The 23,296-nt window shown below is 36.9% G+C and overlaps 3 protein-coding genes across 6 annotated transcripts; all 3 read left to right on the forward strand.

The window, feature by feature from the left end:
• The first annotated feature begins 391 nt into the window (after nt 1-391).
• On the forward strand, nt 392-6,903 carry LOC114155093 (solute carrier family 2, facilitated glucose transporter member 11-like). Of its 2 annotated transcripts, none has more exons than XM_028034781.1 (12): nt 392-767; nt 877-990; nt 1,964-2,124; nt 2,216-2,340; nt 3,271-3,400; nt 3,500-3,648; nt 3,949-4,136; nt 4,225-4,335; nt 4,529-4,630; nt 5,060-5,135; nt 5,224-5,351; nt 6,315-6,903. In XM_028034781.1, the coding sequence occupies exons 1-12, from the start codon at nt 696-698 to the stop codon at nt 6,504-6,506; spliced, it is 1,548 nt and encodes a 515-aa protein (XP_027890582.1). In that variant the 5' UTR covers nt 392-695; the 3' UTR covers nt 6,507-6,903. The 2 variants fall into 2 exon arrangements, with proteins under 2 accessions (XP_027890582.1, XP_027890583.1); XM_028034782.1 differs by having other exon boundaries at nt 700-808.
• Nucleotides 6,904-7,046: 143 nt separating this feature from the next.
• Nucleotides 7,047-17,451, forward strand: rbm19 (RNA binding motif protein 19). Of its 3 annotated transcripts, none has more exons than XM_028034779.1 (23): nt 7,047-8,822; nt 8,897-9,079; nt 9,161-9,274; nt 9,857-9,898; nt 10,153-10,384; nt 10,480-10,709; nt 10,796-10,855; nt 10,943-11,021; nt 11,124-11,195; nt 12,115-12,324; nt 12,425-12,555; nt 13,700-13,827; nt 13,910-14,006; nt 14,115-14,225; nt 14,304-14,504; nt 15,512-15,581; nt 15,700-15,845; nt 15,931-15,991; nt 16,347-16,426; nt 16,521-16,576; nt 16,669-16,785; nt 16,879-16,984; nt 17,090-17,451. In XM_028034779.1, exons 2-23 carry the CDS (start codon nt 8,921-8,923, stop codon nt 17,294-17,296), a joined length of 2,709 nt encoding a protein of 902 aa, XP_027890580.1. In that variant the 5' UTR covers nt 7,047-8,822; nt 8,897-8,920; the 3' UTR covers nt 17,297-17,451. The 3 variants fall into 3 exon arrangements, with proteins under 3 accessions (XP_027890580.1, XP_027890578.1, XP_027890579.1); XM_028034777.1 differs by having other exon boundaries at nt 7,047-8,818; XM_028034778.1 differs by having other exon boundaries at nt 7,047-8,818; nt 10,153-10,367; nt 10,478-10,709.
• A 316-nt stretch (nt 17,452-17,767) lies between these two features.
• On the forward strand, nt 17,768-23,104 carry plbd2 (phospholipase B domain containing 2). The gene is made up of 12 exons (XM_028034780.1): nt 17,768-18,016; nt 18,562-18,655; nt 18,733-18,891; nt 18,961-19,061; nt 19,160-19,374; nt 20,111-20,205; nt 20,312-20,472; nt 21,237-21,332; nt 21,427-21,498; nt 21,585-21,737; nt 21,816-21,978; nt 22,103-23,104. The coding sequence occupies exons 1-12, from the start codon at nt 17,796-17,798 to the stop codon at nt 22,271-22,273; spliced, it is 1,701 nt and encodes a 566-aa protein (XP_027890581.1). The 5' UTR covers nt 17,768-17,795; the 3' UTR covers nt 22,274-23,104.
• Nucleotides 23,105-23,296: the final 192 nt, after the last annotated feature.

The following is a 23,296-nucleotide window of genomic DNA, read 5'->3' on the forward strand; positions in this document are numbered from 1 at the left end:
TTGATTACACTGAAGTTTTTCCTGACAATAAAATTAACCAAATTGAATTTATAAAACCAATTTGGTTATTATCAAAGTTGCGAATTGCTAATAAATGTAAAACAATGCCATTTTCTTAAGCAGATCTTTTTCTTTTAGAAACAAACAAGTTGTTTGCAGAATGGTATGATTTAAATCTGTCTGCTTTCCTTTCTAATAAAATAATTCATTCTTGATTATATCCAAAGCAATTATAATATTAGATCTCTTCTCAAATGTGAAACTTGAAGGTTGGGGTAAACTGTGGTTGGGGCAAAAGAAGTATCTCATGCTGTTTTCTAAACTTAATTGCCTAGCCTCAGACTTTATTGAATTTTTCCCTAATCTCTTTGTACTGTGAAGTCTCAGGGTTAAGAGCTAGACAGTTTCAGACTGCAACCTACATAGCAGACATGAAGTATGCGAAAGTCTTTAGTTATTGGAAACCACAAATCTATGGTGGACATTTCCGTCTTTTTAAGTGGAGAGGTGAATGTGGAATAGTCAGAACAATGCGAGTGATTCTTCATCCCCCTGCAGGAGTCGATTGCATCAGGTCAGTTGTATCATCAGCAGCAGCAGCAGCCTGAACTTCTTCTTCCGCCTTAACTCAGTGCAGAGAGCCAGCGCTCATATCGAAGACATCCTGACAGCGAACTTTTAGGAAATCCAACGAAATGCCGAAAGATTATTTAACCGAGTATGAGCCTCTGCTCACGAAAGGAAGCAAAAAACCAAAAAGGTTACAGGTAAGCCGACTTTAGAGTCAAGGCTGGATCATCTTGATGCGGTAAGTCTAACTTTACCAATTCAGACGATTTTTAGTCCTAATGATGAGCTTGTGTTTTCTGTCTGCAGCTGTTTTGTTTCCAGTTCCCAAACAAGTTTCTCCTGCTGGCTATGTTTTCGACATGCATAGGTGGCACATTTCAGTGCGGATACAATATATCGATCATCAATTCGCCCACTAAGGTAATCACTGATGCGTCTCATTGACACAGACAGATCCATCCAGGGGTTGAGTGTTTTGTGGCTTTTAATTTGCGGACGACGGCATTATGATAATTGTCTGGTTACTAGGTAATTAGATGTTAATTGTTAAATTTAACTCTTGTGCGTGGTGACTCGCCCTTCTGCGCATGCTTGATTTTTTGAGAGCGGTGACTTTTAAAAGCCATTCCAACAAGTCCTCCATTCACTCTTTTCAGTTGGTTTTATTGGTGTTACTCACTGGTTGACCACAACGTGGTGGCATGACTGAATCAGTACAGATTGGACCAGACTAGCGCCACATTTATGTGCTAGACGGACATGTGGATTTCACAGAAAAACAGGATTGTTCCCTTGAAAGTTGTCACTTTGTGGATTTCTGCACAAGGAGCCATTTGTAAAGAAAAAAAACAGTTAAAGCAAAAGTAAAATAGCTTCCTTGTTTAATAAAGTCTCATATTGTCAGTTTGCAGTTTGAAAATAGTCCCCCGTGTTTTACGGTAAAGCAAAGCGTGATTCGGTTTATGCAATAAAACTTTGCGAGATAGATTTTTGCGGGGGAAAAAAGGAACAGAAAATTTAATAATCGTTAAATGTATAAATTGTGGGAAAAAATAATTTTTTTAACATGGATAATGCACATTGTTGCACCCCCTTAAAAATGTCTACTGTTTTGACTTTTTTTGTCTCACTTAAATGTTTCAGATGGTTATTTTTCAAGATTTGACATCATGACTTAAGTAAATACAAAACGCAGTTTTCAATGAATGATTTCATTAAGAAATAAATGAAAATATTTCTGATTATAATTATGTAACTAAGTTTTATTTCTTTTAATTGAATCCTTAAGCTTTTACAGTGTACTAGTTGAGTTTAGTTACTGTAGGAGAATGGTGAAATTTGTGTCATTTTCCATCTGCTAGTGCTATTATCCTACTTCTTTTCTTATTTCAAGTATGTGCAAGACTTCGTAAACCAGACCTGGAGGCAACGTTACCAAACAGAGATATCTGAAGATGGGCTTACACTCCTTTGGTCCACCATTGTGTCTATGTTTACCATAGGGGGATTTATAGGAGTGTCCATTGGTGGGACTCTGTCAGTGAAGTTGGGAAGGTATAAACATTTTGAAAACAACATTTAGAAATGTTGATCATTTATTTTATTGTATAAATATGACCTTTTCTTGTCTTATGGTTTTTTTCAGGAGAGGGACGCTTCTTGCCAATAATGTTTTTTCATTAGTTGCTTCTCTGTTGATGGGCCTGAGCTCCTCTGCAGGCTCATTTGAGATGCTCATTATTGGACGTCTTCTCATTGGAATAAATGCAGGTAAATACATTTATTTTAGGAACAGATTTACAACAAGTGTAACAACTCCTGAAATCTGAAGCAAAATCAGAATGTGAGGTTCTTCAACTGGTCCAGTTTATAATGAGAGCACCGCTTTTCCTGAAACAGTAAATGAGGTCCCTAAAAATAAAAATATTTCTCAACACTTTTAGATACTGTATTTTGTACCAAGAAATTACACAAAAACATAATTGTATAAAAAATTAATGCTCACCCAAGCAAAATACATTTATAATTAAGTACAAGTAAAATACAAAGTAGAATTATTGAACTTTTTCATATTTTATCATTTTAAAAGCACAAACTTTACTGTTCCTTATGGGGATTTTATGTAAAAGATCAGCATAAAGTAGGACATAAATGTGAAGTGGAAGCAAAAGGATACAAGGTTTTAAAATTGTTTCAGATATTTCACATAAAAATCTGGACGTTTGTTGTGTGAGTACTTTGTAGAACCTCCTTTTAGCCATTTATCTGCCCATAAGAGCCTAAGTTCAGACCGATTGACTATATGTAAACATTAATTTTGATTTCAAAAATCTTGTCAAATATTCTCACTTGGCCTTTTGGTCTAAAACCTATCTTTGGCAGCGCCACATGGAGAGGTGATTGACAGCTCTAAAATCCTCTTCCTGGCTGTGATTAGATGTTTCTGTTAGCAGAAACACTTTTTGTCTGTCTCATACCAAAACTGTCATGACATGGTGACAGTTCCAACAAATATGTAAAAGGAAAATATTTTTATAGAAGTTTCATATTGCAGCATTAACAAACACTTCATATTTTTTACTACACAGTGTATTGAATGTACTTTGAAAATAAATAACTGAAATAAATGAACTTTTCAGTTAAATTATAGCTTACTGACACCTGTGTAAGACTGTAAAATCTCTCTTGTTATTTTTCCAGGCATTGCGCTATGCGTTGAGCCTATGTTCTTGGGCGAAATAGCTCCAACATCGTTACGTGGTGCCATGGGAACAGGCTCCTCCATTTTTCTCACTGGTGGCATCTTGTCTGGACAAGTGATGGGCCTCAAGTTAGTGAAATATTTGTTTTGTTCATTTCAATCTACTGCTGCATATTGATTTGTGCTGAAATTGAAAACTGATGTAATTATATTTGTGTATTGATGCAGGGAATTGCTCGGTAAAGAACAGTACTGGCCCCTCTTGCTCTCCACCACGTGTATTCCAACATTACTGCAGTTGCAGTTGCTGCCCTGGTTCCCCGAAAGTCCGCGCTACCTCCTTATTGATAGAGGAGACAAGGAGAAATGTAAAAAAGGTAAGATACTTCAATGCAAGTGGGGGTTTTATTCTTGTAATTCCAAATTTAAAAAAAAATCATGTGTTGCCTGCCAAGAAGACATGGTGCGTGTGATGGTGCTGTGCAGAAAGTCTAAATACTTCTCAAAAACTGCTTGAGGCTGTCAGTTAAACCATGTGAGCGCCTTCTGATAATTTCATGATGATATGAAGAAACTGTGGTTTGACCTTTGGTTTCTTTAAAGAAAAAAAAGCAGTCTGTCGTAGAGTAGCCATGTGAGAGAAAACGTGAACAGAGGACCTCTTTTTCTGTCTGCAGCCCTGAATCAGTTGCATGGCTCAGCAGGCTCTGACATTGTGCTGGAGGATATCCAGAAAGAAAAGGACAATTTGGTTGGTTTCGAAGCCAAGAAACCCTGGGAGCTCTTTGCAGATCGCAGCATACGCTGGCAAGTCATCACCATCATTGTACTCAACATAGCACAGCAGCTGAATGGTGTCAACGCTGTATGTATGAGCTTCCTTTACTGTGACCTCTCAATGACTTTGCAAAAACAAATCTTTAGAGACTTGCCCTTGTCTATATCGACTGCAGATGTACTTCTATGCCGATTACTTGTTCCGACAAGCTGGAATCTCAGAAGATAATATATCTTACGCCACCGTCGGTACAGGTGCCTGCGAATGCCTCACTGCATTAACATGTGTAAGTATGAGCTTGGAATGGCATATTTAAAGACTTTTCTGCATTAAGCCACAGAAAAACAAATAAAGGGTGCTGCAGTTGAAAGACTATTAATAATCAAGTGGCACGATGCTAATAATATTACATGATATACCTCCCATTTAAAGCTTAAAAGTGATAGTTTTAGTTTTGTGACATGCTGTGTTTCTTTTAGGGTATGCTGGTTGAATCTCTTGGAAGGAAAGTGCTCATCGCAGGAGGGTACCTACTGATGAGCATCTGCTGCATTTTATTCACAGTGACGCTTGCTCTGCAGGTAATTCTTCCGAAGAATACATCCTTAATGGAGCTATGTATTTTTAAAATGTTCTACTTTACATGACAAGCATTTAGTTATAGCTGTACAGAACAATAGTAAACACCTTTTCAGGTTTTTTTTAAAGAAAATGCAGACAAAGGCAAAAAAACAAGAAGAATTTTAACAGCTAAACATGACAAAACTGGTTACCTGCCTAATGCCTTTTGCCCCTGTCACCATAGACATGTGGAAGCTCTGTTTTAGGAGTGTTCCATGCAAAACAAACACAAATCAAAAAAGTAGTTAAGACATTTTGAAATAGAGGTGACACACTATATCAAACTTGTTGTTGCTTGCTTTCAAAGAAAAGTCTGATTTGTAACTTTTTAATTTCAGTGTCAGGCTTGTGTTCATTCATCTTTTCGATGATTATCTCTCTTCCTACAGAAAGTCAGTCCAGTCTTTCCATACTTAAGCGTGGCTTGTGTTTTTGCTTTTGTCTTAAGTTTTGGGTTGGGACCAGGTACGTTAGTAACTTAGCAAATGTATTCTAATTCAGTGTCTTCATCAGTAACGCAACATTCTTAACTTTGTTGTTTTGTCCTCTAAAGGTGGCGTAACAAACATCTTAACCACAGAGATGTTCAAACAAACTACTCGGCCTGCAGCTTTCATGATCGCGGGATCAGTGAACTGGCTCAGCTTCTTCTTTATTGGCTTACTCTTTCCCTTTATTGTGGTAGGTGTTAGAAATAACTTCTAGCTTAGTTTTATAAATGTTTTGAAAATGTTTGTTTCATATAGTCAGTTTTAGATAAATACATAATTGTCTTTTTTGTGAGGAAACCCTATTTTAAAGAAATTTCAAATACAGAAGTGTCAATTTTGACAATAATCACTCAAAAGGCCCCAGGCCCCTCTGAGTGACCCATTTTAGACTAAGCAGTGATTTCCTTTGACTTTTAGTTGACTGACTGTGAGTCGGCTGTGTAATCCAGGGGCCCACACCGCAAAACAGGATTAGATTCATTTCACTTCTGATCTATATCAACTTGACTAATTTATTATCCCTCTATTTTTTTTTTTTTAGCAAAATGAAGCCGCGACATTTCAAGTGCTTGATATCTTATTAGGGGCATTATTGTGATATAAAGCACTGGATTATACAGGAAAACCCAACTTGGCTATACTTCAAATTATAATGAGCAATAATCTTATTACATTAAGGATGTATGTGAGAAATGACAGAAAACACAACAAGTCTAATAGAATTAAAGTAGTTATTAAATGATTTTAACACCTTCAAACAATGGATGACTGGATATTTCCATATTACTGGAAAATTAACATTTTGGTGTGGCCCTTCTGGAGTCCCCACTTGAATATGATTGAGAAAATGTGAAGGGAGCTAAAAATTAGGGTGATAGCACAGAGCCTCTAACCTCAAAGACTTATTGGCCACTGATGGATTTATATAATATATGTCTTAATTTAGTAAGAGTTTAGAATGGCTTTCAGAGCTCAAACCCAACCTGTGTGTAAACTAATAAAGATGCCTGAGTTGGTTGCTTATAATGTCTATTTAGTGACTACCCAAAAGGTTTCTTTCAAAAAAATTTATGTTTTGATGTCTGTTGAAAGTAAAATGTCTGCATTGAAATGTTGAATGTTTTACATTGACATTTATTTGTTTTTTCCCCAGATCGGGCTGCAGCACTATTGCTTCCTAGTGTTCTTTGTCGTCTGTCTCTCGGTGGGGATCTACATCATCATCGTTCTTCCTGAAACCAAAAACAAAAGCTTTGTGGAAATCCAGAAAGAGTTCCAGTCCAGATGGAGTAAAGAGACGGACTCTGATGAAACAGATGCTTTGCTTATATCTACTTCTTTATGATGGGTCTCTGATTCAGCATTAGAACTAGCAAAGCTAGCTTGTCTACTAAACGAACCATGAAGATTTATTATTCAATTCAGTTTTATTTATATAACTGAGGCACTTTACAAAAAAATAATTTCCACTCAATCATACATACATTCCAAATGATCCCAGTTTTCAAACAGTACAGTAAGCTCAATTAATTATCATTTGTAGAAAAAAACACCAGTGATGAGTAATGCAATATATCTGTGGTACTTTTGAAGATGTTATTATAGTTTTGGATTTTTTTCTCTTGAAAACTTAAGCTGTGTTGATTGGTATGGACTTTATTGTGCCAAATGGTAGTTTGTATAACTTTTTCAAAGACAGCCGTCCTGCAGTTTTACAATAAAGATAAGCCCATTAAATACAACCTTTTGTATCCAATGAGAGGTCTGCATGCCACTGAGGCTACTTGGTGTTTCATTTCCATATTCCCTTGGGAGACATGTGATCTGTTGAACAAGGCATTCACTGAAGTGCTGCTCATGACTACTTTTGGAGGAAAGATAAAGGGGTATTATTAGGTATAACTAAGGTTAGAGAATATAAGACTTAAGGCTTATATATTTAAGGAATGCATAAATATGGCGTAATATTTTTATGTAAAGTGTTTTCTTTAGGAGTTATTCTGTTATTCTTCCTTGGTTGTTTGAACAAACTGTGAATCCAGCTGACTGATTTAACTGCAGGGCTAAAACTACCACCTGACTGAAATGATGGCATGAAAAATGAAGTCAGTGAGTGTGCTACTGGCATTGAGTAACAAGTTATCAGGAAGCATATATGATGGGTACTTCATTTTACAAAGGGAGAGTACATAAACCTTTCTAAAGTAGCTTTTAATATTTTATATCAGAAATAAACTAAAAAGTTTAATGATGATCGTTTATTGTATTAAAGATAAATTATCTTTCTTTTAGAGCTATGTATACCAGACTAGTGTAACGCAGTTTTTGTTCAGGACTAAAACTGCTAATTATTTATAATAATTTGTCAAACTGCAGTTAAAAGCCCCAGACAGGATCTTTAAAAGGCCACATTTCATGTAATACTCTGACATAAATTAACAGATCTTGAATAACATAATAATAGAAAGAAATAGATTTACACTAAATATTTAAAGATTAATACATAATATATTGCAAAAGCATTCAGATTTACTGATCTGCCATATTACAACTATAAACTTAAGTATATATTGAAATTCCAAGTTACTCCATGGGTGAAATACCTACTACTGCAGCTACATTTGCATATTTTTGTGATATTTCTCTATCTGCTTTACAAATCTTGGGACTGAAGGTTTTGCCCACTCATTTTTTTTTTTTTTTTTGCAAAAAGGCTCACATTCAACCATTGGATACAGGTAAATTGCCATGAACATACATTTTCAAGATTTTGCCACAGATTTTCAAGAGTATGTTTTGATTTCAATTATTTCATTGTTGACCTACGTATGCTAGACGGCATACAGCAGGGCAGGACAATGGGAGACAATGGGCCTCTCATTGTCCTGCTGGGAGGTCAATCTCCACCCAATACCATGGCTTTTCCTCCCAGTATTTAGCTCCATCCATCTTTCTAACAACTCCATCCAGCTTCCATGTTTGGGCAAATGAAAAGCATCCCCACAGGACTATACTGCCTTCATCATGTTTCACCATGATAATGGTGTGTTCAGGGTAAAATTAAGTGAAGGCTGAAGAATTTAGTTTTGGCACAAAAGTGGCTTCGTCCACATATTTGCTTTGTAAACATGTAAACTTCCGTTGCTTTACTTGCCCCTTTTCCTTTACAGTCAGACTTAGGGAGTCTTGTCAACAGATTCAGTTCAGGTCTCTTGTAACACCTGGAATACAATCAAACAACTTTAGCGTTTTTGCTTATGGCATCCATCAGGACCCTGATGAAACGGAAGAGGTGATTAATTCAATCTAATTTATTTATATCTACCCACCCCAACATCAATAAAGTATTCTTTTGGAACTGAATTCATTTGGAGGACCACAAAATGGGTTTGAATTTGTTTTCTGGGAGCGAAAGGGGTCATTCAGAGTGTAGTGTCTCCCTCAGACCAACAGGTGGCGGTAATCACCGCCGAACCACAGAGAAGCAGAAAAAGGAAGAAGATGAAACCTTTCCTCCTCATGTCAACATGGCGATCTAGATGTCCTGTCCACGCTGGTTTGTTGACATTTATTTAAAACCTTTATTCCGACTGTTTTAGTCGCATTACAACAACAACAACCATGTCAAGACTCATCGTTAAAAACCTGCCTAACGGGGTAAGTAAGAACGCGTTCTGTTAAATATAGATAAAACCATTAGTTGTAGATAATCTGGTGATGTTTTCTTGTGTCCAGTTTAAGGAGGAGAGGTTCAGGTCGATGTTTGCTGCTTTCGGCACCGTCACAGACTGCTCTCTGAAGTTCACCAAAGAGGGAAAGTTCAGAAAGTTTGGCTTCGTGGGCTTCAAATCCGAGGAGGATGCGAGCAGAGCGCTGAAACATTTCAATAAGAGCTTTGTGGACACATCCAGAGTGACGGTGAGATTTTCATCCACCCTAAAAAGAACATAGGTGTGTTGTTTGTTAATTAATGCGCCCAGTGTGTTCGTTTACCTGTAGGTGGAGATGTGCAAAGCGTTTGGAGATCCCACTAAAGGAAAAGCCTGGAGTAAGCACACCCAGAGCTCAGAGCAGGATAAACCGTCTGCTGCTGCTTCCACAGACAAAAAGAAGGTAAGAGGGCATTTCAGACTGGAATGTGGAGAAAACACCCCAATCAAATCTGTCTGGCATTCACTGGCTAATGCAGATTATAGGCCGGATTTGGCTTCATTTCTAATGACTATTACACATATATGCTCATTTAATTCAACAACTATTGTTCCATCTCAATAAATCAGAATATAAATGAAAAGTTTGCAAACCCCAAATTCAGTTTTATGAAATGTCTTTGTTAAGAAAGCTGAATCTTTGCAGAAGATGTTAGTGGAAAGTTGAGTGTAAGGGAAAACATCTCATTGTAAGGGATGCACAAATAAAACAACAGTCACCAAAATTAATAGAATTCATTACAAGTGTCATTTTTTAAAGGAAAAAAATTACACCATCTTCCTGCTTCCTTCAGAAAGGAAGCAGTTTTCAGCGAACATTTGAAGGGATTCTGTAGGAGTTTTCATTTTTGATGCCTCTCATAAACGGAACGATTACTTAACCTGCCAATCACTGGTCAGAGCCAATCTATTGGTGCATCTCTAATTTGTGAAAAATTTTCAGAGTAAACTGTACTGTATGTTTTTTGTTTGTGTTGAAATTCAGAAAAATACTGGGAAAAAGGAAACCAGGAGTGCACTGGGAAATGTGAGTAAAAAAGAAACAACTGTTTCCAGTTAACTGTTAAACTGTAGCTATTAAACATAAAAATGTGTTAAAAAGACAAATCAAATGACAATTTTTAGGCTACTTTTGTTACTTGTAGATTTTAGATGTAGAAACAATTTAAACAGTAGTTGTAATAAGTTGGCACTCACAACAATTGAGTGCTTTGTGACTCTTTTGTTACTGTTTTTGTTAGAATAATAATTTTTTATATTCACTTTCTTGTGCTGTGTCAGCTGGAGGCAGAAGATGGATTTAATGAGTTTATGTCAGTGCATCAGAACCGCAGCCAGGCCCAGACCTGGACAAATGACATGACTCAGGATCCGGCTGACTCTGGAGGCGTACAAAAGCAGAAGAAGAAAAAGCCCGCCTCTGATGATTACCTTAACTTTGATTCAGACCAGTCAGAGGATGAGAAGCATGATGTGGATGATGATGATGATGATGATGATGATAATAATGAAGGTAAGCGTTGGTTGTTTCTTTTTTCCTTCTGAAATTTTGTACAAATAGTCCAATTGTTCTTTTCAACTACAATTTGAAGATCTTTGTGTTTCTAGTTGCCTCTAAAGAAGCCCTGAAGTCTGGCCTGTCGGATATGGACTACCTGCGGTCCAAGATGGCTCAAACTTTGGAGGAGAGTGACGAAGAGAATGAAGTTGATGAAGAGCAGGAGGAGGAGGAGGGTCCTGTTCAGCATGGGGACAGCGCCTATGAGAGCGGTGAACGAGAAAACATCTCGAAGCCTAAACCTTTCCCTGGGAATAAGAAACAAAGTGCCCAACAGGAGGTTGGTTAAGAGGTTAAGTGAAACGACACCTTAGATATAATCACTTGGTTGAACTTCTATGTTCAAAACCACATTTCTTTGTTCAGATGGAGCCGACGACAGATTTCACAGTGAAGCTAAGAGGAGTCCCATTTAATGTAAAAGAGGTGAGTTAAACCGCATCACCAGAAATGTCTTGCTTTAAAAACAGGCCGTATTTATTATTCCACTTATTTCATGTTAAATTCTGTTAGCAACAAATCCGAGAGTTTATGACTCCGCTGAGGCCTGCAGCCATCAGGATCGGGAGGAACGAAACTGGAAACAGAACTGGTGTGTGGAAAAAACTATGTATATATTATATATTTATATATGGTTTCTGTTTAAACACTGTGAAGGTCCGTGTGTCAAATAAGCTCCATGTGGCTCCTTTAGGTTATGTGTATGTGGACTTGCACTCTGATGAGGAGGTGGAGAAGGCTCTGAAGAAGAACAAAGATTACATAGGTAAGAAGTCAACAAATAAGTAAGTAATTTGGAACTATTAAAATTGTATTAATCACCGCCAATATACCAAAAGGTGGTATTTGCTATCTCTGAGAGTTTTATCAAGACAAAAAATTTCTGTCATTTAAAATTGATGTAAAATACAGTTTTTTCCAGGCAAAACCTGGATCCATCAGCTCGTCATTTGTTTCAATGCAAGATTTGTTTGTAGATCCTGAGTTGTAAAGATAAAGACCTCGTCTCATCACTATTCACCCCAGCACTACCTATTGTTTTGATGTTGTTTTTTATTTTATGCTGTGGAATATGATTGTGAAACTTGGTGAAGCGTAAGTGCAATAATTTTGGTCTGGGGCAGTAGTAAAACAGTTTTTATTCTCACTATTAGGTGCTTTTTGTGAGCTTTATAAAAGTATAACTTTATTGAAATCTTGGTGGGTTAACTCCAAGGCGAACAGTCTCTAATATGGCAGAAACTAATGAGGATCCTTAAATAAACAAATAAAATGTATTAATAAATAAATAGACTGAATCTATATAGAAGTTTTATATTCATACCAAACACTCAATGTTTAGTATAATTATCTGGGCTTCATGTGATACACCTGCGTGTGATTTTAGCCGGTTTAAATGAATAAAAGAAATGTGCGATTTTCCTACTTTTATTCTTATCAGAAAAGTTTAATTTAACTTTAAAAGGGTTTCTCTTCTGTTTTTGTTTAGTTTATATAAGGTACATTTCGTGCTGTTTTTAAAATCTATTTTAAATATCTAGATGTCCAAATAGCTTAAACACACCCTGTAATATGTTATCCATATTTACTCGTATGTCCGTACACTTACATGATGTTATTTGTGATTCTGCATCGGTTTATCTGAATGTAGTCTTAGTTTAACAGCAACCCTGATTGCTTTCCAGGAGGTCGTTACATCGAAGTCTTCCGCATTGATTCATCAGGGGCGAAAAGCAAGAGGAACAAAAATGACAAAGAAATTGACAGAAACTTCACCAGGAAGCTGAAAGAGGATGAGGAAGAGGAGGATGTTTCAGAGTCTGGTCGACTCTTCATCAGAAACCTTCCCTACACCTGCACAGAAGAGGAGATGAAAGAGCTTTGTGCTAAATATGGTGAGTTAAAGAACACGCAGAACACATACAATTATTTAAATTCTGCCTGCTAATATATTTTTCCTCAGCTAGATGTTTTTTGATTCTTTGTACTTTATAGGTCCTTTATCTGAGATGCTCTTCCCTATTGACAATCTGACCAAGAGACCTAAAGGATTTGCTTTTGTTACCTACATGATACCAGAAAATGCTGTGGTAGCTCTTGCGAAGTTGGATGGACATATATTTCAGGTATTTGTTTGTTACTTTAAAAAAATTATTAGGACTTCTATATGAGCTGTTTTTTTGGAGGGGAATTTTTATGCTTTTTCTTGTTCAGTTGTTTACAGGCAGATGATAATTATATTTATTTTCCATGTCTAAAACTGAAGAATATGTTTGTTTTTTTAAGCATGAAGCAAAAATGTGATCATAAGGCATCAGAGAACACAACTGAAGTTGCAGGAGAGTGAATGTTACAGACAGGACTCTGAACTGAGGCATCAGTGCCCAAAAGAGGACCTTGATGATAAAGTCTTTAACATGAGCTCATAAGAAGATGTACATGAGAAATTATTCAGAGAGCAGAATGATGTTGGATTATATGAGAACTCAGACTTTGTAATATCTGCTCTGTTCTTGACCAGCATTTGTTACTGTGGTAGATAGACTTTTCTTATCATGCAGTGGCCATGTAAACACTGCGGCAGTGAATGGAAGCAGCTGAAAGTCCCACTTTTCAACTTATAATCAGTCAGTGTGTAATTGTGAGGATTTAACTGAACTACTACTAATTCATTTGGCTCCAGCTTGGAGAGAAAATAAGAATTTCTTCTGCAGCTACTTTGAGGATAAACATACAATAGGAAAGTGCTGGGATCTTGATCTCGACAGACATGTAAAAATTAAAAACTACGGTACACTGAAATATCAAATTTTGACACCTGAAGCACTTTAGTCTCACAAACAATATCCTTGATTATCTTACTCCACTGGATCTATCTGTCTTATGATAAACTGCTGTTTTTGCACCTTATCTGTGAGTTGTTGAGAGACTTTGTTTTTAGTATGTGGGGAGAAATCTACCCTCTTTACCCATTTACTTTCATGAAGCTCACCCAACTCTCCTTGATAGAGGATGTTTTCATTACATTTTTTGTTTGTTCACAGCTACAGACAGGCATTTATGTCTGAACATGGTCATCCACATATGGTAAAAGTACCTGTTTTAGGGAGGTCTGACACCAACTATTTTTTTATTTGGAGAATAAAATGCCATCTTAAAATTGCTTTTTGGCATCAAAAAAGTGTAAAAATGTCATCTGTTATATCTGAATGATTTCTAGATTTTCTGGTTCTAAATTTTAGTGAGTGGATGTGTTTTCTGTGGTTTTAGGGTAGAATGCTTCATGTTCTTCCCTCCACTGTGAAGAAGGAAAAGTCTGAGTCTTCAGAATCTGGTGGTCCTGGTTCTTCATCATATAAACGACAGAAAGATGCTAAAAATAAAGCTTCGAGTTCTAGGTAAACAACAACATAATATGCTGTTTTCAATTTTTTTGGGTTGCTGTTTTAAAATGCACGCTAATTTTCTTTGTCTTTCTAGTTCGCACAACTGGAACTCCTTGTTTCTGGGTACAAGTGCAGTGGCCGATGCCATTGCTGAAAAATATAACACCACAAAAAGCAAAGTCTTAGACCATGTGAGTGAACCTACGTCTGAGGGTTTTATGCTAAATCATTATATTAGTTGTTTAGCATGAACAAAACTAATTATCAAAGTAAACTATTTTTTGTATTATCTTCCAAAGGAGTCAAAGGGAAGTGTTGCAGTGCGGATGGCTCTTGGAGAAACTGAGATTGTCCAGGAGACCCGACAGTTCCTGCTGGACAACAGTGTTTGTCTAGACTCCTTCAGTCAAGTAATTATGAGAACAAAATCTGAGAATATGTATATTTCATACATACATGTCTGCTAACGTCTAGTTATGTTTGTACAGGCAGCAGCAGCTAGGAGTACAACTGTGATCCTGGTAAAAAACCTTCCTGCTGGAGTGACTACGACAGAGCTGGAAGAACTTTTCTCGCCTCACGGCTCTTTGGGTCGAGTTCTGCTGCCGCCTTCAGGACTCACCGCCATCATTGAGTTCCTGGAGCCAACCGAAGCCAAGCAAGCGTTCACCAGGCTAGCTTACAGCAAGGTGTGTAAGACCTTTCAAAGTACTCTTACACCTTTAATGTTTTCACATTTTGACACATTACAACATTACATCACACAACTATCACTTACTGATTTTAGCTGAGAGGCTCCAAAAAGTGGTGCATAATTGTAAAGTGGAATGTAGATGATGAACAATTTTTAATATTTTTTATATATATATATAAATACAAATTTGAAAATTGTGACTGATATTTATATTCAGACCTCTTCAGTGAATAGAACCACATTTCAGTAATATTCCAGTTTCAACTCTTTTGGGATAAATCTTTTTTGCAAAGTAACTCAGATGGAGTAACTTTCGGTGTATAGCTTATGTGAACATGGATTTTAACAATTGCCACAGATTTACAACTGTATATAAGCTTGGTGATCAATCTAACATGACTATACTCAAACCATAGCCCTGCTTCAACAGTATGTTTCAGGTCATCGCTCTGCTTGATGATGAGCCTCTGGCCCAGTCTAAAATCTTTTACAGCGTCCAACAAGCTTTTATATCCAGGATATATTTAGCTCTGTACATTTTCCTCTTGGCTCTCGGCAGAAAAAAAAATCCTCACAGCATGATGCTGCCACCACTTGTCACTGTGTTCACAATGAAATTCAGTTAATTTTCTGTCACATATAGAGTGATGGCTGAAAAGCTTAAGTCCTTATTAAACATTTTTGTCATGTCCCCTGCAGGTCTTGTGGCAAACTTTGATATGGCTTTTTTATTTTTCAACAATAACTTTCTTTTTGCTATAAGGTCATATTTGATTTTACACAGGTGGACTCCAAATACTAATTAGGTTACTTCTGGGGGAAGTTGTAGCAATATATTTTATTTAGGGGTATCAGAGTAAGGCAAGGCAAGTTTATTTGTATTGCACATTTCAGCAACAAAGCAATCCAAAGTGCTTTATGCGGCTGAATGAGTTTTACATGCCACTTTATTTTGATCAGTTATGTAAAATGTGTTTGTTTTTGTTTTTTTTAAAACCCTAGTTCCACCATGTCCCACTGTATTTGGAGTGGGCTCCTGTTGGGGTGTTCACAGCTGCCAAACCAGAAACAGGTAGAAATGTCTACACACTAGACAACCTTTAGGTTTTATTGTTTTCAAAAAATTATTATTTTTTTCATAATATATATCTACCTAAACAAACATTACCAAAAAAAAAATCTAATATCAGATAAAGAGAAGACAGTGAAGGAAGAGAAAAAGAAAGAGGAGGATGAGCAAGAAGAGAAAGATGAAGAAGAAGAAGAAACTGTGCCGGGTTCTACACTTTTCATTAAGAATCTGAATTTCAGCACAACAGAAGAAAAGCTACAGGAGGTAAGTCATCTCTCATAACTGTAAAAGCAAATAGTAAATGAACTGTATTTGAGATGTTTTATTTTATTTTCTTTTTTTATTGCAGGTCTTCTGCAAATGTGGAAAAGTCAAGTCTTGCAGCATTTCCAAGAAGAAAGATAAATCAGGTATTTCACATAAAGACTTGAATCCTACTTTGACAAAGAACTGATTCTCTAGGAGCTTCATTTTTGTAAACTTAATTTTTATTTTATTTGAAATATTTGGTGTAGACGTAAACATTGCTTTTATGATTCAGGCTGAAAATGATAATGCTATAATATTTTAATGGACATAGAAAAATTGCTATTGGAGATGAGTAAAAAAAGAGTTATTTTTACTATTTTTATATTATTTGAAAAATTAGCAATATTCAAAACATGTTTGGTAATTTATCTTTTCCTACTACAATTTTTTTTTGTTGAGTTTTATTGTCCTGATCCTCAGTGACATCAACAGGTAACCTGTAGTTTGAACTTACAGGTAACATGTTGTCCATGGGTTACGGTTTTGTTCAATATCAGACAGCAGAGGCAGCACAGAAGGCTCTTAGGCAACTGCAGGTACCCTTGCCATATTCTCAGTGAACCGGTTCCACTTACCAACTGCACAGCCTGAATTTGGGCTAACTTGTGTGGGCTCTTTCCTCTCTTTCAGCACTGTGTGGTGGATGATCATCAGCTAGAGGTGAAGATTTCTGAAAGAGCCACAAGGTAAGTTGCTCCTTTCAATGGAAAATACATTCATAGGAACTATAAACTGTGTAAAGTCGCTATTTACTCAGTTGTGTTACCTCTGTGGGCAGAACTGCTGAGGTGTCTCACAAAAAGAAGCAAGCTGAGAAGAAGCAAACAGGCTCCAAGATTCTTGTCCGCAACGTTCCCTTCCAAGCCACTGTCAGGGAAATTCGAGAGCTTTTCTGGTACCACGCAAGCAACTTCTTCTGCCTTTTTATTTACTCTGCTTGTCTTGTTTGGTGTTGACAAATTATTTCCCTCATAAAATGTATTTTCAGTACATTTGGGGAGCTGAAGACTGTCCGTCTTCCAAAGAAAGCAGCTGGTTCAGGGAACCATCGGGGCTTTGCCTTTGTTGATTTCCTCACCAAACAGGATGCTAAGGTTTTTCTCCTATTATGCACATTTTCAGAAACATAATTCAAGAATTAATATCATGAATGTGCTTAAATGTAGTAAACATGTTTATAAATGGTCTTTTCTTTGCAGAAAGCCTTCGCTGCACTCTGCCACAGCACCCATCTGTACGGGAGGCGTCTTGTGCTTGAATGGGCTGATGCTGAGGATACAGTGGAGACATTGAGACAGAAAACAGCCGAACATTTCCATGGTGATTTACCAAAGAAGAGACGAAAAGCAGAAGTCATGGAAGGAATTCTGGAGTCGATGGAAACCGATGGGGGAGTTGAAGACTGAGGTGGACCTAATCATGAACAGGGAAGATTTGGACTGTGAAAAATAAGACCTGACTAGAGATAAACAAACATATGGCAATGATTTTACAAAGATTATTACTGTGACTGTATTGTGTATTTGTATGAACTAGTTTTACATAAATGTCTACATGTTGATTGTCTTTTGTCATTTATTACTTACCAACCAAGGTCGTTGATGTATCGGTTGCATTTGAGCCAGTTCAATAAGTGGAATGATAGAAACTTTTATTTAATTGCTTGCTTTATCTCTTTTTTGTTGCTTGTTTCCCTATTGTTTTTCGTAATGCATATCTACAGCAGTGTGAATAGGAGAGCTGTTTGGTGGCCGAAAGAGCAGGGTTGTTTTCGAAAGATCCGGATCCCGAAAAAGAGCCGAAATTCTCATGATTAAAAGACAAACTTTTACTTTGAAACTGAAACGTTCCAGCAAAGTCACGTGCTGAATATCGCTCTGCATCATGTGACCTGTTCACTGAGACATGGCGTCCAGGCAAAACAAGATGTTTGTCCCTGAAACTCCCTCAAAGACCTTTAGCTTCTTTGTGACTTTAATCGGATTGTGTTGCTTTTGTGCGTCCGCTGGAGCTGAAATCCAAACAGCGATCATAGACAAACACAGCGGGCAGCTGTCTGTCGTCGAAGGTTATCACGAAGATTATGTTGCCTGGGCAAACTTTACAGATGACATCAACACAACAGGGTGAGTTCAAATATACAGCCAGGTCAATTCAGGCTTACGTCGGCCTGCTGTGAGTGAGTTAATATGATCCCAGTAAGTCACACCGAAAAACTACTATTTCCAGAAACATAATCAAGTTCACTTCTGTTAGTTTCTTATAGTTTGGAAGAAATCTTTAATAAAAACAAAGAAGTATATCAGGAGTACATTTCTGCGCAGCAATGAATTTTGCTGTAAGGATTTATGTAGAGAAAACTGAAATTTTTAAATATGTTTTTTGTAATAAACGTTGCCTGTTTGCAGAAGTTTAGAAAGTTGTCAAAATATAAAGTCAACCGATAAGGTCATCTGGCTGCAAGTGGACTAAAGTCTCCTGAACATTTATAATCCTTGTTTACAAGAACTAGTTTGAAGTTGCTTAAAATATCACCCAGATGTGAGGACTAAAGGATTGTTGCAGACCGGCAAATGGAAATGTACTGGATGTGTTTTAATTCTTGATAAAGTAGGAAGAGTTTAACTGTTTAATTTGTATTTCCATTTATTCTCAAATACTCTCATGTCAGCTGGTCCTTTTTGGAGGTCACAACCAGCAGTTGGTACAATGACAGCTTCCAAGCTTATGCTGCTGGTGCCGTTGAGGCTTCAGTCACTTCTGCGGTGAGCTTGGCCCTCTTTCAGACAAAAGGTCAGATACTTTGTCTTTTCCCTAACTATTTTACATATTATTGTTTCAGCTCATTTATAAACACTGGATGAACACTCTGATGGGTTACTGTGGGCCCTTCATGTCTGAATCTGGTTACTGTGAGCGCCTTAAGACTTTTATTTCAGCCAACCTTCAGTGGGTTCAGGATCAAGTGGAGAAGCAGCCAGCTTCACCCTACTGGCACCAGGTAATATTTGTACTATTCCTGTTGTTGCTCTTATTTAGAGTTGCTTTAGCATTTATTTCTGCTTTTCAGGTGCGTCTGGCGCTGCTGCAGCTTAAAGGTCTTGAAGACGGCTACTATGACCAGCTGTACTTTCCTACTGAGCGCTTCAACCTCAATCCACTTGGCTTCTTGTAAGCTCTTGGCTTTTACTGCATATATCTGAGCCAAGACAATCAACTTTTTATGTTGCTGTTATCTCACATTTTCCACTGCTACTCTTCACAACCAGACTTTTCCAGATGGGTGGAGATCTTGAAGACTTGGAGTCAGCGCTGAATAAATCCAGCAAAACCCGCCTCCTTGGTTCTGGCTCCTGCTCTGCGCTCATTAAACTGCTGCCAAACAATAAAGATTTGCTGGTGTCACATGACACCTGGAACACTTACCAGGCCATGCTGCGCATCATGAAGAAGTACATCTTCGCCTTCAAAACTTCTCCGTTAGGTACCTCTGAAAATGTGTTTTCATTCATTGTGGTCATTGCTGTCTAAACCTCAGAATGAAACTGAAGAATGAATATTTTTGTGTGTTGCTTATAAACAAAATTAATGGTTAGAAAAAGGAAATGATAATACCCCAGCATATAAAATTAATTTTTTGTTTAGTGTGAAGTAAATTAACATATTCAGTTGTTATTAATAGGTATTAAATCTACTGATTCTGTGTGTTGGTCATGGCAAGGTTCCCTGTTTGAAGTTAGAAATATCAGTAATGTTAACATGTAGTAAATCAAGTTTAAAAGTGAATATATAAAAACCTTTATTAATTTCAAGATCTAGGAGTGTTCAGGGCAAGATAATTATAATTACTGCGCATGCTGGGATCTATTTGAAGAGCCAGAATGAATGTTTAAATTGTTTCATGATGTGAAACAACTGCAAATTAGTATCAACAAGTTAAAATTTTCTATATGTCTTTGACATATACAAATAGTTATGCATAAAGGCACATATTTACCTCATAAATAATGAGCTGTAAAGACATACGTTGAATAATTTATTTAATACATGCTGGCGTTAAGTGCCTACCTTCCAATCTGATTTATTTCCTTTGATATATTTTCAGCACAAGTTGAGTCTCTTCTAAATGAAATGCTTAAATCTAGGAGGTGTAAGTTAGAAAGCATGTGTTCTTTGAAAGAATATAAAACTTCTATAATGTCTTTTTTTGTATTTTGAAGACAACGATTCTCTTCCTGGAGGAACTCAGGCTTTCTCATCATATCCTGGCTCCATCTTTTCTGGAGATGACTTTTACATCTTAAGCAGCGGTTTGGTGAGAATTTGCCTCAGTGATAATAAAACTGTTCTGATTTAAACTTTCCAGTGTGAATGTTTTTCTTCTTCCTATTCTGTCTTTTAAATCCATCTTGTGCTTGCAGGTTACACTGGAAACCACCATCGGCAACAGCAACCCTGCTCTCTGGAAGTTTGTCCAGCCGACGGGAACGGTAATGGAATGGCTGCGGAACATTGTTGCTAATCGGTTGGCGACTACAGGCCAGGACTGGGCAGAGATATTCAGCAAGTACAACAGTGGAACGTGAGTTTTACAAATGGAAATAAAGAATTCACAAACAATGTGTTCTAAATAGTAAGACTTGGTTTCTGTTGCTTATATTATAAAAATGTGGGTTGCAATCAGTTTCTGTTTTACTTTTACTCTAACTGAAGGAGTGTAGCACTTTAGAGAGAAATGAATTGACATGACTCTGTGACACCGTAAAGTATGCAGCTCCAAGAACCAAAAGAGACACAGCGATAGTTATGCAATGGATTATATTAAAAAAGTAATAAAATAAAAAATTTACGGCAGTTTTATATAAACATATGGATTCCAAAAGAACTTAATATTTTGATTAAGAAATTTTAAGTATAGTTAGTTTATTATGCATTTCATAAATACTGACATATTTAATTTTTGATTAGTTCATTTATGACATTGTGACACTTTTACCACTTATAATAGCCCGGATGTCTATTGTAGCCCTTGCCTTCACATCATTGCTGCAAAATTTAAATTGAGTAATAAAACAGAATACTCTCTCTAAAGCATATGGAATAAACCAGTGCCCAGTCATGTGGAATAATGTAGAAAAATGGCTTAAAACAGCTGATTGCGATGTAAAGTCACATGAGTATTTGAGGTCAGTTTTTTTCTCAGACTGATCACATGTGTTTTCTGTGAAATGCTGAAGCAGTTAGTTAAGGATCAGTTACAAAGGCCTGAACTAAATAAGTGAAAATCTTTGCAGTCTGTTTGATAAGAGGTCTGTGTACATTCCAGTCTGTTGTCTGTGTTCATAGGTACAACAACCAGTGGATGATTGTGGATTATAACCTCTTCACTCCAGGACAGACTGACATTAAAGATGGCCTCCTTGTTGTGTTGGAACAAATTCCGTGAGTTTTTTTTACTCATCTGGATCTGATTATTTTTTAACCATTTCCGATTGATCTATTTAAAATGAGCAGTTTTTATCTTGTATTTTTGCAGGGGACTTGTTCTATACAGAGATAAGACTCAGGAGCTCCTGAAGAACGGTTACTGGGCTAGTTACAACATCCCGTAAGAATCCAGTTACAAAACATCATCTATATACAATTGCTTGTGTTGTTTTGTTCTGATTTATGCCCATACATGCTCATCCAAAGGTACTACATAGAGATCTTTAATGCCAGTGGCTGCAATAAACTGGTGGAGAAGTACGGCCCCTGGTTCTCTCTGGATCAGAATCCTCGGGCTCAGATATTCAGGAGAAACCAGACTTATGTCATAGATTTGGAATCCATGGTGCGCCTTATGAGGTGAAATTTGCAAAACAGTAGTTTCATTCTTTTCTTTACTGATGAATTGGGTTTAACAGCTTGTATGCATTTTTTTAGGTACAATAACTTTAAAGAAGATCCATTGTCAAAATGTGATGGATGTGATCCACCTCAGAATGGAGAGAACGCCATCTCGGCTCGTTCGGACCTGAACCCAGCTAATGGGACATACCCGTTTGGTGCCTTAAAGCAGAGACCCCATGGAGGAACAGACATGAAGGTTTGCTTCTTTTTCCTGAAATTCCACTTCTTCTTTCGCCATGTGTTTAGATTTTGATTGACATTTAATTAACTCTGTGATATTATTATCTGTCTTTCATGAATTTTTACGTGCTCCCTTGTAGCTGACTTCCTACGAAATGTTCAGACAGTATGGTATGCTGGCAGTCAGCGGGCCGACCTGGGATCAGGTGCCACCTTTCCAGTGGAGCACTTCTCCTTATGAAGACTTGGTCCACATGGGACACCCTGATGTGTGGGCTTTCAAGCCTATAAAAGTCACCTGGACACCTTGATTGGTTTAATAAGCACTGAGTGAAAATGTTAAGGTTATGACAAAGGGAAATAATGAGCTGGAACAAAACATTCTCTGTGATTGTGTTGCAGTATTGATATTTGATTCCTCTTTTTTTAAGAGCTGTTTACATAGATCTGTGTTTCTGATAACAAATTTTTAACTACTATTTTTTATGATGACTTTTTTTGTTTTAATATTTTTTAATTAAAGAATACCTTCATTTCTGTTAACCTTTTTAAATGTGTGTTTATATATACAACATTTGGTCAATAAATAGGGCCATCTCAGTAAATTAAAATCTCACAAAAGTATTGTAGTAATAAAATTTAAAAGGTAAAACTCAAAGTGTCTTTAAACGCGGAGAGATTTTGCAAAAGTATATTTCTCTTCTTTTTGCACTATTTTCTAGTTAAAAGAAAGTCTTGGGTTTGAAACCCTTCCTGGGGTTTTTGATTTAAATTTGCATGCTGTCCCTGTTGTGTGGCTTCTATAGCTTCTTCCTATTTTCCAGAATTATGCATTCTATGTTAATTGGTCATTCCAAACTTCCCCTAGGATTTTGTGCCTACATCACCTGCACAGGGCATGCCCATTACCTACCCCAAGCATACAGACCAGAATACGTAGTCGTAGATGAGGGCAGGATGGCTTACAGCTGATGAAAAACAAGACTTATGTTTGTACAAAACTGGAGTACTATGTGAGACAAGTTTAAATGAAAGATACATGCATAAATATTTGCCTACTGAAAAGCATGTTCATGGACTACAATATATGTAAATGTACTTAATCAGGGGTCTGTTTGCGTAAATTTGCCTCATCGCTGTTGTGTGGTGTCTCGTTTTCATCTTGACTCCATAGATTCCCTATGGGATTTAGATCAGTCCAATTTGCTGAACAATAAAGAATTGAGGTTAACATCGGTTTTGGTTCCTCTTGGCAGTAAAACAGATGCAGGTTTGAAGGATGAAGTGCTCTAAAATATTCTGCTAGATGGCTGTGCTGACTTAGGACTTCATAA

Source organism: Xiphophorus couchianus, chromosome 12, assembly GCF_001444195.1.
Source record: "Xiphophorus couchianus chromosome 12, X_couchianus-1.0, whole genome shotgun sequence".
Classification (NCBI taxonomy): Eukaryota; Metazoa; Chordata; class Actinopteri; order Cyprinodontiformes; family Poeciliidae; genus Xiphophorus; species Xiphophorus couchianus.